This window comes from Gracilinanus agilis, chromosome 2 (assembly GCF_016433145.1).
Source record: "Gracilinanus agilis isolate LMUSP501 chromosome 2, AgileGrace, whole genome shotgun sequence".
Classification (NCBI taxonomy): Eukaryota; Metazoa; Chordata; class Mammalia; order Didelphimorphia; family Didelphidae; genus Gracilinanus; species Gracilinanus agilis.
The window spans coordinates 463,203,737-463,221,589 of NC_058131.1; the positions used below are offsets into that span (position 1 = coordinate 463,203,737).

Sequence of the window (17,853 nt, forward strand, 5' to 3'; positions counted from 1 at the left end):
GACCAATGATGAAGTAGGCTACCCACCTTGTGATAGAGGTAATGTACTCAAGATAAAGAATGAGAAATACATTTTGAGATGGGGTCAAGGTGGGAATTTATTTTGCTTGACTATGAATAGTCATTACAAAGATTTTTTTTTAAATTGAGATTTGGGTATTGTTAAGAAGAGTAGAATTAGTCATAAGGTTGCCTTGGGGGGAAGAAAAAGAAAAGGTCATTGAAGTATTTAGAAAAATTCACAGAAGAAAACAGAAGAAAAGTACAGAGGAAACACAGACAAGGAGAACAGATTTAAAAGTAACATGTTGAATTTAATAAAGAGAAAAAATAAACCATGCATAAATAAGAGATTTGTGGTTTCATATATAAACAATCCATCCTGTTTTGCATATGGAAATGCTCTTTGTATTAGGTGTCAGATTTTAAAATAATTAAAAATAAAATGTTTATAGCATCTGTTTGCTTTCCTCCTCCTGGATTGATCAGAGCAATATCTATTTTACTTGAGACTCCCAGAAGATAGATTATATCCTCGATGACATTACATCTTTTTTGGGGGGAAAGTTTCTTGAGAGCAAAAGAGATCAGAAGATTGAAAATTAGTCATTTCGGAAAATGTCTGATAAAATGTGATAGCCATAAAATGGCCATAAGGCATTGCTGTATTGTCCACATAACCTCATGGATGAAACATACTGTATTTAACTGAAATGTACCTTGTACGTGCTTCTTGATACTTCTGCTTAATTATCTCAGTAACTGAAGGACAATAGTCTTTGAGTTTACTAATTGCATCCTGTAGTTTGCTCCAATTTCCTTCACTGCTTTCTGCTTCATCTTGAAGAACCTAAGAAAATGGATCATAAATAGGAATTTAAACATAGTTTGATCTACTATTCTAAAGAGCAATTTGCCAATATGATTAGATTCAAACAGTAGTAAAAAAAATTCAAAGACTAAAATTAGTAAACAATTGGGAAAACCTAGTTATGAATATCGCTTGAAACATCCCACTCTTACTTTTTGACTGTACTTATTGTAAGGAAATTTTCCTTTATAATTGATTTATTTTGTGAAATATTGTGGCAAAGAACTGGTATAGAGACTCTCGCCACTTATAATGATATATGACTTATTTATCAATGCTACTTAGGGCATAGATTGATTAAATAACTTGATTCTGAACACAAGTTAGCATGTATCCGAGGAAGTCCAAAATTCAGGTCTTTCTGACTCTAATTTTGAACCACTATTTTACATACTATTTCTAATTAGTCCCAGGCCTCCAGACCATGTGTCATAACTAACATCCCATCCATCCAAGCCATATTCTCTACTATCTCTCTTTTCTACTCATGTTCTAGGTACAGTAATCAAATCAATACTACCTATTCCATGTTGGAATAAATTTAAATAACTACGTGTGTAAATTTTTAAATGCCAAAGTCACGAATTTGATTCAACTACTCATACAGATAATTAAACTAGATATTTCCAGGAAGCTATTTATACAAAAGGGATTATATCTAAGATTTTTTTCTTTCCTAAATTTCCTTTCTCTAACTTGCTGTGCATATTTACCTGAAGGTTCTTCACTTGACACCTCAAAGCTTCCAGAGAATATACATCAGGCTTGCTGTGTTCCACACAGTACCAGAATCGGATTGTCATCATATTCACTTCCTCAAAGAGTTTATCATAACCCCTTTCCTGTTGTAATACTGATTGCATAGAAGTTTTCAGTTGGTTGACCTATGGGAAAGGAAGAAGAAACAGGTTGATTTAGAAGGAGATTCACATTCTCTCATTATTTTTTTCCCCAGGCTTATAATCTTAAAGTAGTAGCAACTTTGGGACTTATCCTTGGATAAAGTGCTTATGTGGATAACATGACAGGATAAGTACTAAGAAGGAATAAGATGCTGGCACTGGGATATCCAAATACAGTCCCTGGGGTGTTATGGTCAGATTAAACATTAGGAGATGAAACTGGGATGGCTAATTATAATAGTAGGCAGCTATGCTGGGGTGGAGTGAGAAAGACCTGAGCTCAAATGCAGCCTCAGATATTAGCTATGTGATGCTGGGCAAGTTACTTAACCCTGTTTGCTTCAGTTTCCTCAACTCTCAAATGAGCTGGAGAAGGAAATGGCAAACAGTTCTAGTCTCTTTGCCAACAAAACCCCCAAAGGAGTCACGGAGTCAAACTCAACTGAAAACAAGTAAACAATAATAATTATGATAGCAATTAAATTGTTCATATTTATACACTACTTTAGAGTTAGAGTTATAAAGTGTGTCAAGTACAAAAAAATTATCTAAAATATCTTCTACTATCATATTACTACAATGCCTCATATATCATGGTGACACTGACTTCTTGAAAGTTGTGCAAAAAAATGTCCTCAGGCATGTTGGAGGGGGGAATTGAGCATCTCCTCTGGCACACTATGGCATGCATGCCACATCTTTGCCAACATGGTTTTAAAGGGATAACCATACCAATGAATTACAAATCTTTGTGAGGTAATCTGGGTAGCTAGGTGGATCAAATCCTGCCTTGGACCCTAACTAGACCCTTCCTATGTGACTGTTTAGTCAACAACAACAACAACAACAATCAATTCAATCTTTGAAATCCCAGCCAGGGTCTAAATGTTCTTGATTGGCAACTGAGTGAATGCAAATTTACCTTAATCCATCTTGTATATATATCTATAATACATATATTTTAAAAAATGTTTATTGAGATGAATCACTAAGAAGGCAGAGCTAAGATGGAGGAGTAGAATCAGGGAGAGCTTAAATCACAAGAATCTTCTCCAACCAACCTTAAAATAATGCTTCAAAATTAACACAGGAGTGAAAGAATCAACAAGGAGATGTAGTGAAGCAATTTCTTGCAAAGAACAATTTTGAAAGGTAGGAAGAGAGGGTCTGATTCACTAGGGTGAGAAGAGAGCACCACCACAAGGAGATTACAACAAGGTATACCAGTGAAAGCCAACAGCACCCCATATCTACTGTTCCAGGTCCCGAATGTGGACCTAAGCCAATATCAAAACTCTGAGATCTTGCCTAAGCCAAAAGTAGTGCAGCCCCATACACATCCCATAAAGTGCTAAGCCCCAGCCCAAACCTGCAGTAAAGTCTGAAATTCCAATGTGAGGCAGTTTGTGTGGGATACCTGGACTATGTAAGCCCAAAGCAAGGCCCTGAACCCCAGTGCAAGGCAGTCTGAAGAAGGCACTGGCCTATGTAAGCCCAGACCCAGCTAGCTCTTTCCAAAGCTGTGAGCCCCAGAGCAAAGAAGTCTACAGTATGTGTGATCTGATTAGGTTCCAGGTGAGACCAAAAACCTCTGCCTAAGCCTAAGAGTAGTCTTTGAGTTCCTGCATAGGGTAGTTCATAGTGCTCTGAGCTCTTTGAGCCATTAGCTGTCCTAGCAGGTAACTGAATCAGCAATGGGAGGTGGCTTTAAGAGCTCCTACCCCACGGGCCACCATACCACCTTAGAAGAACTAAAGTTTGCAGAAACACAGAAATAGAGCTATGAGAGCATTAAGGAAGAACTGAAGTTTAAGAGAGTACCCTCTCTATCCTGAGAACAGAGCCCACCTTTAAGATAAAAGTGAAAGTCAAGAAAAAAACTGGGAAAATGAGTAAACATCAAAAAAATACCTAACCATAGAAAATTTTTATGGAGACAAAGAAGAACAAGGCACAGACACAGAAGGGGATAGTGAAAGCAAAGCAAACACACACAAAGCTTCAAAGAAAAATATGAACTGGTCATAGGTTCTGAAAGAGCTCAAAAAGAATTTAAAAAATCATTTAAGAGAGGCAGAGGAAAAAATAGGGAAGAGAAATGAAAGCAATTCAAGAAGAAAATAACAGCAGAATTGACCAAATGAAAAAAAGAGGTTCAAAAAGGGAAGGGAAGAAAATCATTTCTTAAAAATTAGAATAGCCAACTAGAAGCTAATGATTTCATGAGACATGAAGAAACAATAAAACAAAATCAGAAGGAAAAAGAGAAGGAAATTGGAAATATCTCATTGAAAAAACAACTGATCTAGTTGAAATAATAACTTTAGTAAAGTTGCAGTATACAAAATAAAGTCACATAAATCATCAGCATTTCTTTATTTTACCAACAAAGTTCAGCAGCAAAATATAGAATTAGAAATTCTATTTAAAGTAACTGTAGACAATATAAAATACCTGGGAATTTACTTGCCAAGACAAACCAAGAAATTACATGAACACACTTACAAAACACTTTTCACACAAATAAATTCAGAACTGCACAATTGGAGAAATATTAATTGTGCATGGGTAGGCAGAGTTAATATGATAAAAATGACAATTATATACAAATTATTTTTTCAATGTCATGCCAATCAAACTACCAGACTATTATTTTAAAGAACTAGAAAGAATAATAACAAAATTCAATTGGAAGAACAAATGGTCAAGAATATCAAGGGAACTAATGAAAAAAAATGGGAAAGAACGTGGCCTAGCAGTTACTAAATCTCAAACCACTACAAAGCAGTAATCACCAAAACAATTTGGTACTGCCTAAGAAAGAGAATGGTAGAGCAATGGAATGGATTAAATACAGAACATATAGGGGTAAATGGCCTTAGTAACCTAGTGTTTGATAAACCCAAAGACCTAAGATTTTGAAGTAAGAACTCACTATTTAAAAAAAAACCTGCTGGGAAAACTGGAAAAGAGTATTGCAGAAACTAGGTATAGACCAGTATCTCACACCCTATACTAAGACATGGTCGAAAAGGACACATGATTTAGATATAAAGAGTGATACCATAACTAAATTAGGGGAACACAGAAGAGTTTACCTGGCAGATCTTTGGAGGAGGGAAGAATTAATGACCAAACTAGAGACAGAGAGCATTATAAGATGTAAAATGAACAATTTTGATTATGTTACGTTAAAAAGCTTTTGTACAAACAAAAGTAATATAACCAAGATTAAAAGAGAAACAACAAACTAGGGAAAAATTTTTAAAACAAATTTCTCTAATAAAGGTTCAATTTCTTAAATTCAAAGAAAACTTAGTCAAATTTCTAAGAATATAAGCCATTCCCTGAATAACAAATGGTCAAAGGATATGAACAAGCAATTTTCAGATGAAGAAATCAAAGCCACCAATAATCATATGAAAAATGTTCTAAATCACTCTTAGAGAAATGCAAATAAAAACAAGGCTCAGTTACCACCTCACACCTATTGGTAGATTTGTGAAACGATCTAAACATTTTGGAGGGCATTTTGGAACTATGCCTAAGCTATAAACCAATGCATATCCTTTGATCCTGTAATATCACTATTGTGTTTTTATCCCAAAGAGATAATAAAAGAGGGCAAAGAGCTTATTGTACAAAAATATTTATAGCAGCACTTTTGGTAGTAGGAAAAATTGGAAATTGAGGGGATGTCCATCAGTTGGGGAAAGACTGAGCAAATTGTGGTAAAGGTTGGTGATGGGATACTATTGTGCTATAAGAAATGATAAGTGAGATGATTCCAGAAAGAGCCAAAAAGATCTGCACGAACTGTGCTGAGTGAAAAAAGCAGAAGTGGGAGAACATTGTACACTAACAGCATGCTATGTTGCATGATGATCAACTGTGAAAACGTGGCTATTCTCAGCAATGCAATGATCTGGGACAATCTTGAAAGAGAATGCTATTCACTTCTAGAGAAAGAACTGTTGGAGTCAGACACAGATCAAAGCATACTAATCTTTCACATCAGTGTATTTATGATTTTATTTTGGGGTTTTGGCTCTAAATGTGTTTTCACTCATTATTCACTCTTTTGAATTATTTGAAGAATAATTTAAAAAAAAACTGGAAATGTGTGTACTACAGGGCATTCTAAAAGTTGAAGTGCAATTATGATTACTTTTGTATCAAAATGAAAATCAATATTTGTAAATTTGTAAATTGTAAAAGCATTACAATTTTTAGATTCAATCATATAGCCTTGTAGTAAGATCTTGAAAACAAAATTTAAAATGAGGCTCTAAATATTTCCAGAAAAGTGGCTTACTCAATTTCTTTCCAAAGTTAAATGAAAAGAATATTTCAAGTTTAAATGTAAATTCTACATTTACAATAATATGCATCATCATCTCAGATTCCTTTTCCATAAAATAAAAGGGTTGAACTAGATGACCTCGGAAATAATTTCCAACTCTGGATATATGATCCTACAGCCATATCCAAATTCTGTCACCTTATGGGAAAGGAACAGGGCTGGATGGCTCGGGACTTATTTTGTTACAGCTAAGATGGAAAGAAAGAAGTGGGATTTTCTAGTAGAGGAGAAAACAAGTATTATCATGCTACTAAAAATACTCTTTGAGACTAGTTTTATCACATTTGTTTCTTGTATCACTGAAGAATGCTTCTTTTTGATGTAGACAGATGGTACAAGACACCCACCCTGAAGAAGAAAGCCCCAAATTCTTTTCCATAAAGGCCACTGAGTCTTTGGCATACCTCTTCAATGATGGAACTAATGATTTATGATTAGCCAGAAGATGCTGCCAGAAGTAAAATTCAAACAGAGGTACTATTAGGGGCAGCATGTATGTTAGGCTTCCTGACACAAACATTGGACTTGATAATGGACTTTTGTCCCTAAAGCACAACTGAGAGGTCTTTAGCAACACGTTCTGCTACGGAAAAGTGTATGGCATGGAATGATTCTCCATTAGTGGATGGAAGAATGGGAAGAAAGGATACATGGAAGAAGAGATATTTTAAATATATCTTGCTACCTGATTGACAATGTCGTTCCTCATTTGATATAAACCATTGATTCCAGAAATGGTGTCCTGTAACACTGGCATTGGGCCACTTTCCAAAGCTATATAATTTTGTTTTAGATCATCTAGTGCTCTGGATTTAGTTGCAAAGTGATTTTCTAGGTCCTAGAAAAGAAAAAAATGTATAGAATTTAGCTGCATAGCATCCCAAAATGTTAATTAAAGGTACAAAGGACAGAGGAATCCTCTTTGCAAGTCTGTTCTAGAGAGCTTAGTGAACTTCTGGTATATATTCCATTATTAAAGAAATTCATGAATTTTGCACAAAAATATAGTTTATAATATGGCATAAATCAAATTACACACAAAGTTTAACTGAATCTCTCTGCCCCTAAATTTCAGAATAGACCCAAACCCTAGTCTGTTTATGTCTATTGTTTATATCTATTATTGGTGAAAGATGATTTTAATGGAATAATGAACATAAATAGAATTATGTAGCACTTTATGATTTGCAAAGAGCTTTAGAAATATAATTTCATTTTATCTGAGGCATACTTGGGTTAAGTAACTTGCCCAGAGATAATGACTGAGCCAGATTTGGATTCGGGATTTCTAGACTTCAGTCTAGTCCAACACTCTATCCAGTAAGTTGTCCAACTGCCTCATAATCCCTAGGCAATAAAATGAGGTCTCTTTGTACCTTTTCAGAGTCATTTGTTTACACAGAAGTTTCCTAACATAATTTATTCTTCTTGAATACCAAGTTAAAGAGAGGTAGAATTCTTCAACCTGGGAAAGAGCAAGCAGTCTTTTGAAAGCAGGAATGACAACACCAGTAGAAGGTGGCAAAACTTTATAAAAAAAAAGGGTAAGTTGTTTATTTGCTCAGCAGCAACAACTGAGGTCTTGTTTTTATAGCTTAATTTATTGGCACCTCGAGTATCTAAATCACTTTTCTGAAAATTTGATTAAAGAAGCCAGTTGCTGCTACCTATGCTAATGGCACACAGGTTCTTCAGGCACTTATGCTTAATTTAATCCTCTAAACCACTCTCATTCGTCTTAAAATATGTGTTTATCATTTTAAGCTTAACCATATTTCCTATCATCATCTTGGAATTTCAAACAACTTGCTTCTTTCTGTATATAATAGAATAAAAGCTTGGAGTACTTTTAGTCAAAATATTCTTGACTTTCCTTCTGCTTTGAAATGATAAAAACTAGTTGCTCCCCTCCCCCAAAGACCCAGCTGTTTAGAAATCTTTGAAACACTTATTTACTAACAAGTTGGCATGTTTTCCCCATACTTCAGGGAAACTGTTAAGAGGAGAGCTACTCAATGAAGATGAACTGTTATTAGCAGAAAACAGCAGGGAATAAACAACACAAGAAGAGCTGAAGAAGTGACATAAGGCTTCGCTTCTGTCACCATGGTAATAAAAGAAAACGAACATTTTAAAGAGGAAAAATAAAGGTAAAAACTGATCTTAAGGAATCATGAAAACCAGTTTCCATGATAACATGGTGTTAGTATTGCTATCTGAGAATGTGTTATAGTTATTAAAGTGAAATATCATTGTAGTTTTCAAAATTTACTGTCTCTCCTCTTTCCTTTGAAAATCCATCTATTTCTCCTTTGTGTGTCTTCATCCTCTTCAAGACTGATTTTCGTTTTAGTTTGTGGAGTGCAAAAAGAGTGTTTTATGTATATACAGTCTCTCGGTATGCGATACCACCTATATTTATTTTTCTAAGAAAAATCATACTGTACATCTTCAAATGGGGCAGCTAGGTGGCACAATGGATAGAATAGCCAGCCTGGAGTCATGAAGATACTTACTAGCTGTGTGACATAGGCAAGTCACTTAACCTATTTGTCTCAGTTTCCTCATCTGTAAAATGAGCTAGAGACGGAAATGGCAAATCACTTCAGTTTCTTTGCCAAGAAAACTCCAGAAGGAATCACAAAGAGTCAGGAGTGGCTGAACAACAACAACAATAATAATTCAAATAAGTTTTCCTTCATGTAAAATAAAGAAACAGTATATACACTGTGTAGAATAACATACATGAAAACAATACTAAAATGCCGTTTAACTCAAATGAATTGCAATGACCACTCTTGGTCTCAAAGAAAAGAGGTAGAAACAATTTTCTTCCCTTTTGTTAGAGATGTTGGGAATTATGGCTGCTGGATGCTGAACATCCTTTCAGACATGGCTGCTTTGTCATGTAGGTTTTGATGCAATTTTTCTTTGTTACATGGAAAAATTTAATGGGGAAAAGGATGTTTTGAGAAACAGTCCTAGTGTTTTGAAAAAGGGCATAAATAAAAGCTATTAATCCAGAAAAAGGGAAAAGTCACATTCTGTGATATTTTTAAAATACCAAATTTCTCTGCAGCTGTCATGACGAATGACAGGGTGTCCCAAAATTCTTAGTATTGTTTATGGCCTAAAATTACACTAAGACTTCACAGAACCTGAACAACAGGAATATAGTAGCTTATAATTTAAAGCTATAAGTGATTCTTTAGGGAGACAGAGACTTAAAGGGCAGATTCTCCATGCCATCTTATCCAGTTTTCCTTTATTTCATGCTTGGCCATTGTGTAATCATCTAGGATTCTCCCTAAATTTGAAATTATCATCAGTGGTCTAAGTCTTTGCATCTTTTAGTTTACTGAACTCTCCAGGGGAAGAGGGAGTACAATAAATTCAGTTGGTCTGAAAATATCTGCCTGGAATAATTAATGAGACTGGTGAGGTCCATGTTCATAACCTTGGCTATTGCTGCAAAAGAGAAAGGTAAAATTGCCTTTGTGGGGAAAAAAAGACAACACAACAACGGACTTGTCACATAACTAGCTAATAATGCAAAAATTATTCACTAAGAATAGAAGTTAGTGTTGTTAATAGAATTTTCATTTTACTAACAAGTAATTATCATTAAGAGCTCAAAAATATTGCCCGTCATTATTCACAGCATTATCATAATTTGAAGATTGCCAATAGTAGATGCAAATGCATAAGAAAGGAATACATCAAAATCCCTCAGGACTGAAGCTAAGTTGAAATTCTGTTCTAAATGTGATAGGAACTCAGTAGAAAATTAACATCAGCTAGAAGAAAATTCTCTCTTTCTCTGGTGAGACTCAGAAAGAAAGACCTGAAAAATAATTTTACAGCAATTTTGTAATTATCAGATGGGCCAAATGAGAAATAAGTCCAAATAATTGGTGATTGACTATACTTACCTCTGTACGTTTTTTGCTTAAAAAAAAAAAAGCTCAAATATCCTCAAAAGCTTTCAGTGACAAAAAACTATTCTCCCCAAATTTCATCAAATGAGGAAATGCTAATATGGATATAAAATACACTCCCCCTCATACACTCATATAATTACCTAATTATTTAGGCAACTGAATGTAGAGGAAAGAGAACTAGATTTAGAGTTAAGAAACTTCACTTTGAATCCTTTCTTCAACAGGGCAGTAAATATCTAAAACCTTGTGTAAGTAACTTAAGTTCTCTGATCTCCAGTGTCCTCCTTCATAAATATGGAGAATAAAACTTGTGGAGTCCACCTCTAGGATTGTGTAAGGCTCAAATGAGATACTTAATATGAAATTCTTTGGGAGCTTAAAAGTACCATAGAAATGCTGGCTATTTTATACACACACACACACCAACTATAATATGTATTCATATATATATATATTATAATGCACATATGAATGTTTTTGTTCTCTAATTCTCTTCCTACTCTCAAATGCGAATGACTTTTCCCTGGAAATAACTATATATACATATGTGTATACACACACATACACAGAGTATTTAATTTTCCTATGTAGTATACATTATATACAGTATATAAACATAGATGAATGTAGAAACATGATTTATATCTACATTTGAACTTCCCCTACCTCTAAAAATGAACAGATCCCACAAGATTAAAAACAGATTTGTGAAATATTTAAATCAAGTAGGTACTAAACAAGGGCAGCTAGATGTGCAATGGATATTGATGGATCTGGAGTCAGGAAGACTTTATTTTTGTGAGTTCAAATCCAGTCACAGATACTTACTAGCTGTGTGACCCTGGGCAAGTTATTCACTCAACACTATTTGCCTCAGTTTCCTCATCTGTAAAATAAGCTGGGGAAGGAAATGGCAAACCACTCTAGGATCTCTGCAAAGAAAACCCCCAATAGGGTTGGACAAGACTGAAATAACTGAATAACAACAAAATGTTATAAATGCTAGATTATTTTACCTGACAGTCCAGCAGAGTCCTCCTCACTGATATTACTCTTCCAGGTTTTTGTAGTGCTTTCAGTCTCTCTCCTTGGGCTTCCATCCAACTCCTCAAAGTCTGTATTTTGTTTTCACTCTCAGTGATAGACTCTAGGAGTTGTTCTAAATGTTGAATCTGCAAAATATATATGTCTTCAATCAAATGTACTAAATGTGAATGAATTAATCACTACACAAGTTTTTAGAGCACTTTTTTCTTACATTTCTAACATTTTACCTTAAATCTATGATTTCCTAACAATTCTTGAAAAAAATTAATAAAAAAGGAAAAACATATTGAGTACCACTAAATACCAACATTTCAAATAAAAATTAAACTGTTGACTAGGCAGGTTGGTAATTATTATTGAAGCTATATAATAACTGTTAAAAACACAGTTTTTACTCTTTTTTTTTTTTCGTAATTGTTCAAAATGAGAAAATATGGAGAGGTTCTTACCTGGATAGGTTCTGAGGGAGAACTCACACTGACAAAATCATATATCCTCTAAGGGAATATTTTTATTTAAGCCTCTACCTTCTGTCTTAGAAGAATGGTAAGAGATAGGAAATTGGGGTTAAGTGACTTGCCCAGGGTCACACAGCTAGGACATGTCTAAGGCCAGATTTGAACCCAGGTACTCCCAAACTCTAGGCCTGGTGCTCTATCTAGCTACCTAGCTAATCCTCAAGGGGCTATTTATTTTTTTACTATCTTTCTAGCTCATGCAAAATCTTACAAATTTCTTCCTCTAGAATCTTCTTTCTATGGAAATGCTATTATCAACCTCCCCAGATCACCAGAATGATACTTCATTAACAAGATATATACCTCTGGGCAGGGGAGAGGAGAAGGCAATTATACTCACATTGTGGAGGTTTAGAATTATATTTACTTTGACAGGAAATGGCAGTAACCATAAACTTGTCCATACAGAACATTTCATTATCTTGAATTTATTTTTCCTGGTTTGTTTTTTTAAACCTAATTGGATTTTTTTTCTTGTTCTTTACTGGAGATAGGGATAGGGACTGGACCTGTAATTTCATTCATATAAGGAACTCCACAATTTAAAAAATAAAACATTTTGGCACCCTCTCTGCAGCTTAAGTCTTGCCTAGAGCCCTTAGATGATGAGTGACTTGCTCAGAGTCACATAGTCAGTATTGTTAGAGGGTAGGATTGAACCTAGATCATATTGGATCCTAAGCCAGCTCTCTATCCAGTATTCAATGCTGTCTTCACTCACTCTCTCATTCTTTAATAACAAGACTCAAAAAATGAACACCAAAATTTTTCATAGGATATCAGGTGTGGCCTGGGAAGGCCACTTAACCATGCTGGAACTCAGTTTCCCCATCTGCAAAATGAAGGGGTTGATTTAAAAGTCTAAGAGATCTCTTCTAGCTTTATGTACAAATTCTTAGATATGCTATTCTGGGAAAACTAAAGGATTTTACTTCAGAGAGTAAACATAATCATGATTTAGCTACTTGAATATGTTTTTTAAAGAATTGGATAACTATAAGTATGTTTAGCTACATATATTAGAGTGCATACTTCAAAGAACAATTGAGATTAGAACATGTATATTTGTAAACTTAAATAAAATCTTCTAAAAACTCTAGATTCTTTTTACTTGATTGTCCAGTAAAGTCTTCTGAACTGATATCATAGATCCAGGTTTTTGTAAATATTTTCAGCCAATGTCTACCATGGTGTCCCCAAAGTTTTTTAAGTTTTAATAGTTTAAAATTCCATTAATCACTAGACTCTAATATGTATCACCTTTGTATAATACATAATATAGGTATATAATGTATATGTCTATAATATATCTAGTATATATGTATACACACATTTTCTATATATATGCACATATATACCCTTTCTCTGTGTGTATATGTGTGTGTCTCTCTCTCTCAAAAGAATAAAACCTAGTACAACTTTGAGAATATCCTGTATGTTATATAAAAGAAGACATATTACTGTCTGATACTATAAATATACAAGGTATTTTTATATGCTACATTTTTGTATTTAGATATGTCACATGTTGATATATTTAGTGTACATATTATATATGGCAGTACATATATTCATATTAAAGATCTAGACGAATATTGGAATTGAAGCCCACATGCTCTGTTAGTATTCTCTCAGTGTCAAGAGAATGTGAGGGAGGCCCCCAATTTTCCTCATTGGATGGACCTCTTGTGATGACTTAATGAGAGAAGCAAATATTCATCATCATACCTTGGAGGGTATGAACAAGAGTTATACAAGATGGGCAGGCATGGATGGGTTGCACAATGTCATAGATGCAGATGTCATCTGCATTATTGGTGAGAACTCCAGAATCAACAAGATCTGAGATCCATTTTGAGATTATATATACTCAACTTATATATTTCAACTTATTCATGCCTGCTTGTTCTCTGTGATTCTTATCTGTTTTCTCCCAAAATTTTACCACAAGGGGTTCACCCATTGTGCTTGAGTTCTCTATACATATATAAAAACACACACATATATGAACACATGCATACACATTTATGCATATATGCATATATGTATAGTATTAAAAATCAATGCAGTTTTAAACCTTTAAAGCTATTAAAACTCAGTAGTACCCTAAGATTTTTGGAACATCATATCATATATATATATATATATATACACATACACATACATACATACATACATACACACACATATACAATACTTTAAAAGTTCTAACACAAAAGCACAAACTAAAACTGGGAAAACTGAGGAAAAAAGGGAGCAGACCTTTCTGTTTAGCGTCCCATGTAACTTGTGCCACTGACGATTCATCTCTCCAAGGCGTTCTGCAAATTCAGTTCTTTCATAACGCTTACTTTCTACATCGCTGGTGCTTAGCTGTAGAAGTGACTGATTGACGAAATCAACTATCCACTGCTTGTAATTCATTTCCATCCTAGATTCCTGAAAAAAGAAAACATGAACAGCAAGTAACCTCCTAAGTGTGTTTGAGGGACTGTTTGACAGGGACACTTAAATGAATTTGAATGAAGGTCATTAAGATGGATTTGCAGTTCAGTATCCTCAAGGGGGGATAAAGAAGTTTTTAATGAAGTACTCTCTAATAAGAAGCCAATTTGGCATTCTGTCCTGGGACTTACAGAGGATTCTGAAGCTTTATTAGTTCTTAAGGTCATCATAGAAGTGCTATATATAACTGAGGCAGATTCAGAAAACCTATTTCTTTCTGCAGCTGCCTGGAAAAATTCTCTTTGGGCTTGGCCCATTCCCATCTATAGAACTCTTGGAATTTTGATTTACTGGGATCTGAGGAAGGGGGGAGGGGATGTGGCCCTTTGGAATTTCCTTTATGTAGATGTATGAATGAAAAATCATTTAATAAATTCTGACCAAATGCACTGCACTTAGGATACAAAACATAAGAGAGACAGTTTTTTTCTTCTAGGAGTTTATAGTCTAATGGAGGGGAAATACATATAAGGGAATTGTAGTTAGGAAAGGATGTTTTAGATTAGGAAACCACCTTAGATTAAACTAACAGCTTATTGCTTAATGATTGAACATTTAAAGAAAGTCTCATGTCACCTTGTCATTGGCAGATAAATCTTCCCTCCACCCACCAGGGCAGCAAAGGCCTGCTGTGTACCAACTCAGGACATAAATGGCTTAGAGAACAACAGAAACTCAAGAAAACTTCAAATCCTAGAAGTTATCTTTGCTTTTTAGAATCTCTAGCTTCTTAAAAGCTCAGCTCAAATGCCACCCTCTACAGGAAACCTATCTTGATCTTTCCTGGAGATAGCTAGTACCTTCTAACTAGAAATTATTTTGCATATATTTTTATATATAAATTTCTACATATCATTGCCCTAGAGATATATAAGTGGGCATTTTTAAAAGTTCCTGCTAGCAAATGAACACTACGGGACAATATAGGGAAACTGTATGTTGGAGAAATGAACTCCTACAGCATCTTTGCCAGGAAAGCCCCAAATGGAGTCACAAAGAGTCAGACATGACTAAACAAAACGCCACTCTGCCATTATTACTGAATCAATTGTAGACTTAAAGATCAATCAATAGATTAACACTCATTTATTAAGTACCTTCTGTGTATTAGGCACATAGTGTCAGGAGGAAAAGATACAGACAGAAAATTAAAAAAAAGTTCTTCTCAAGGAGTTCTATTGGGGGAAATATATAAAGATCAATAAGAAGACCATTTTCACATCTGGGTTTTCAGTCATTTTTCAGTCAGGTCCAACTCTTTGTGATCTCATTTGAGGTTTTCTTGGCAAAGTACTAGAGTAGGTTGTCATTTTCTTCTCCAGCTCATTTTACAAATAAAGAACTATGGCAAATAGGGTTAAGTGACTTGCCCAAAGTTATACAGCTAGTAAGTTGCTGAGGTCACATTTGAACTTAGATCTTATTGACTTCAAGCCTAGCACTGTATCCACTGCAGCAGCTACATGCCCTATTTTCAAATGTGGCTCTCAGAATATATTTATATTTTCTTATATAGGATGAGGGAGAGAATCGGTTGCTGTTTTAATATAGCTCATTTTTCTTCTTGTACTAAATTCAGTCCAATTTATCTTTGCTGTCACATAGTTTCAATGTTTCCCTAAGGATATTTTCACTTTTGTTCTGAAACTTCTTAGCCCTCCTTATAGTTTTACCTTGAATTTCTGAAGAAGATTTTTCACTTGAGATACAGAACTTTGTGAATCCACAGTGGCCTTGTCTGCTATCTGCTGTTCTATGCTGTCCATCCAGTTAATCATTTCAGTGATTGCCTGACGGGATGGCAATTTCTCCATTTGAAGCTGCAAGGACAAAATGATTTCCATTTAATTACTTCCAGTTAACAGCATGAATCAGGGCAACACTAAAGATGATATCTGGTTTGTAAAAAGGTCTCACTCCATAATTATGCAGGTTACTCACAAAAACAAACTCAGTACTCAAGCTAAAAAAAATAAGCAATGCAAAAAACAATGGAGATGACCTTCTGTATAAAGTATGAGAGTGGCATAAGTAAACTGGGAAATAGAGTAATTAAAGCCCCAATTCTCTTCTAAGAATGATCCCAATGGAGGAGTGTCTGGTAATTAAGACTTGCATTCATTGGTGCTATTAGAGAAAAGTAGAAAACAATAATGCCAATCACTGAATCATAGAATTGACTTTGAAAAAGTTATAAGCTAAGAAGTGAGAGTTTTGGGATGTTTACTCAGTTCTTTGATATTTATTTACCTGATGGAGTTTTTCTTGGATGTCTGGGAGCTGAGTGATCAGTGTTGCCCATTTTTGCTCAAACTGTGCTAAAGAAGATCTTAATGTAGCAGTATCAGCTTCTTTCAAGTGAAGAAGCTGGTTTCCTGTGCTGATCACAGAAGTCTTCAAGGAAGATTTTTCATCCACTTCCTTTGAAAATTCCTTAGGGATGCAAATTTTACAATTAATCCCTTAGAACTATGATTAACTTTTACTAAACTTGGCTAATATGGAGTCTAATATTGAAAAAGTACTTGTTGCTGGCCTCAAAAATTGTTTTTGAAATGAATTCATATCATTTTGCAAGCTTTACAAAGAACTCTTAAAAAAAAACAACCTTTATATTTCATCTTAGAATCAATACTAAGTATTGATTCCAAGGCAGAAGAGTAGTAAGAACTAAGTAATTAAGGGTTAGTGACGTGTCCAGGGTCACAATGTGTCTTAGGCCACCTTTGAACCCAGAACCTCCAGTCTTTATTTTCAAATTTAGCTCTGAGAATATTTATTTTTTATTACATAGGATGAGGGAGCACATGGTTGCCTTTTTACTGAGAGCTCTTTTTTTTCTTGGTGATATCTGGACACTTTCTAAGTATGTGACCCTCATCAGTGATTTTGTCCACTCGGGGAACTTCCAGTGAGGAAAAGTATATAGATCAGCAAATGCAATGCAATTTAGAGAGTTGCCTGAGACACTAAGGGTTGTGACTTGCCCAGGATAACACAGCCAGGAGACAGAAATGGGACTTTCATCCTTTTGACTCTGGGGACTGCTCTCTAAACAGCTTTTCAAATAAATATTAAAGATATTCTTATATAACTTACAAAGAAGTTGTTTATGTTGCTCCTAATTGTATCCAAGTCTTGAGATACATTAAGAGATTGTTCCTTCCAATAATTCAGAGTTTGCTGAGCAGATTCCAACCACTTGGTTAATTCATCTGAGTCCTTGTTATAGCTATAAAAATACCAAAGGGGGCGGGGAATGGGACAGAACATAGTCCAGTATTGTAACAAATCACAAGTATGATGTCCTCTTATTCTACCATATACCATGATATTAATTTCTATTATTTAGAAAAGAAGAGATCTTGCTAGCATATAGCTTTATTCCTTCACTCTCCCCCTTCTAGACAGAGATTTTCTCTTTGTCTGGTGAATTATGGCCACCATCCCAAATCTGGCTGGGAATGAGATACATTTTTAAAAAATTCTTATCTTCCATCTTAGAATTAATGCTGTGTATTGATTCCAAGGCAGAAGTACAGTAATGTCTAGGCAATGAGGATTAAGTGACTTTCCCAGGATTACCCAGCTAGGAAATGTCTGAGGCCAGATTTGAACACAGGATCTTCAGTCCCTGGGTTTGACTCTCAATCCACTAACCCAGTTAGCTGCCAAGTACTTACTTGGTTACAAGAACTAAGAAAAAA

The 17,853-nt window shown here is 34.8% G+C and overlaps 1 protein-coding gene across 1 annotated transcript in view; it reads right to left on the reverse strand.

Moving 5' to 3' along the window:
• The window catches only part of SYNE2 (spectrin repeat containing nuclear envelope protein 2), a 419,774-nt gene that overhangs the window by 82,486 nt on the left and 319,435 nt on the right, over nucleotides 1-17,853 (reverse strand). Inside the window, exons 85-92 of the mRNA XM_044664857.1 lie at nucleotides 17,246-17,378; nucleotides 16,397-16,579; nucleotides 15,820-15,966; nucleotides 13,904-14,080; nucleotides 11,093-11,248; nucleotides 6,821-6,973; nucleotides 1,584-1,754; nucleotides 719-849 (exon numbers count right to left, since the gene is read on the reverse strand). Coding sequence (XP_044520792.1) covers nucleotides 719-849; nucleotides 1,584-1,754; nucleotides 6,821-6,973; nucleotides 11,093-11,248; nucleotides 13,904-14,080; nucleotides 15,820-15,966; nucleotides 16,397-16,579; nucleotides 17,246-17,378 — 1,251 coding nt within the window. The remainder of the gene's footprint in view (nucleotides 1-718; nucleotides 850-1,583; nucleotides 1,755-6,820; nucleotides 6,974-11,092; nucleotides 11,249-13,903; nucleotides 14,081-15,819; nucleotides 15,967-16,396; nucleotides 16,580-17,245; nucleotides 17,379-17,853) is intronic.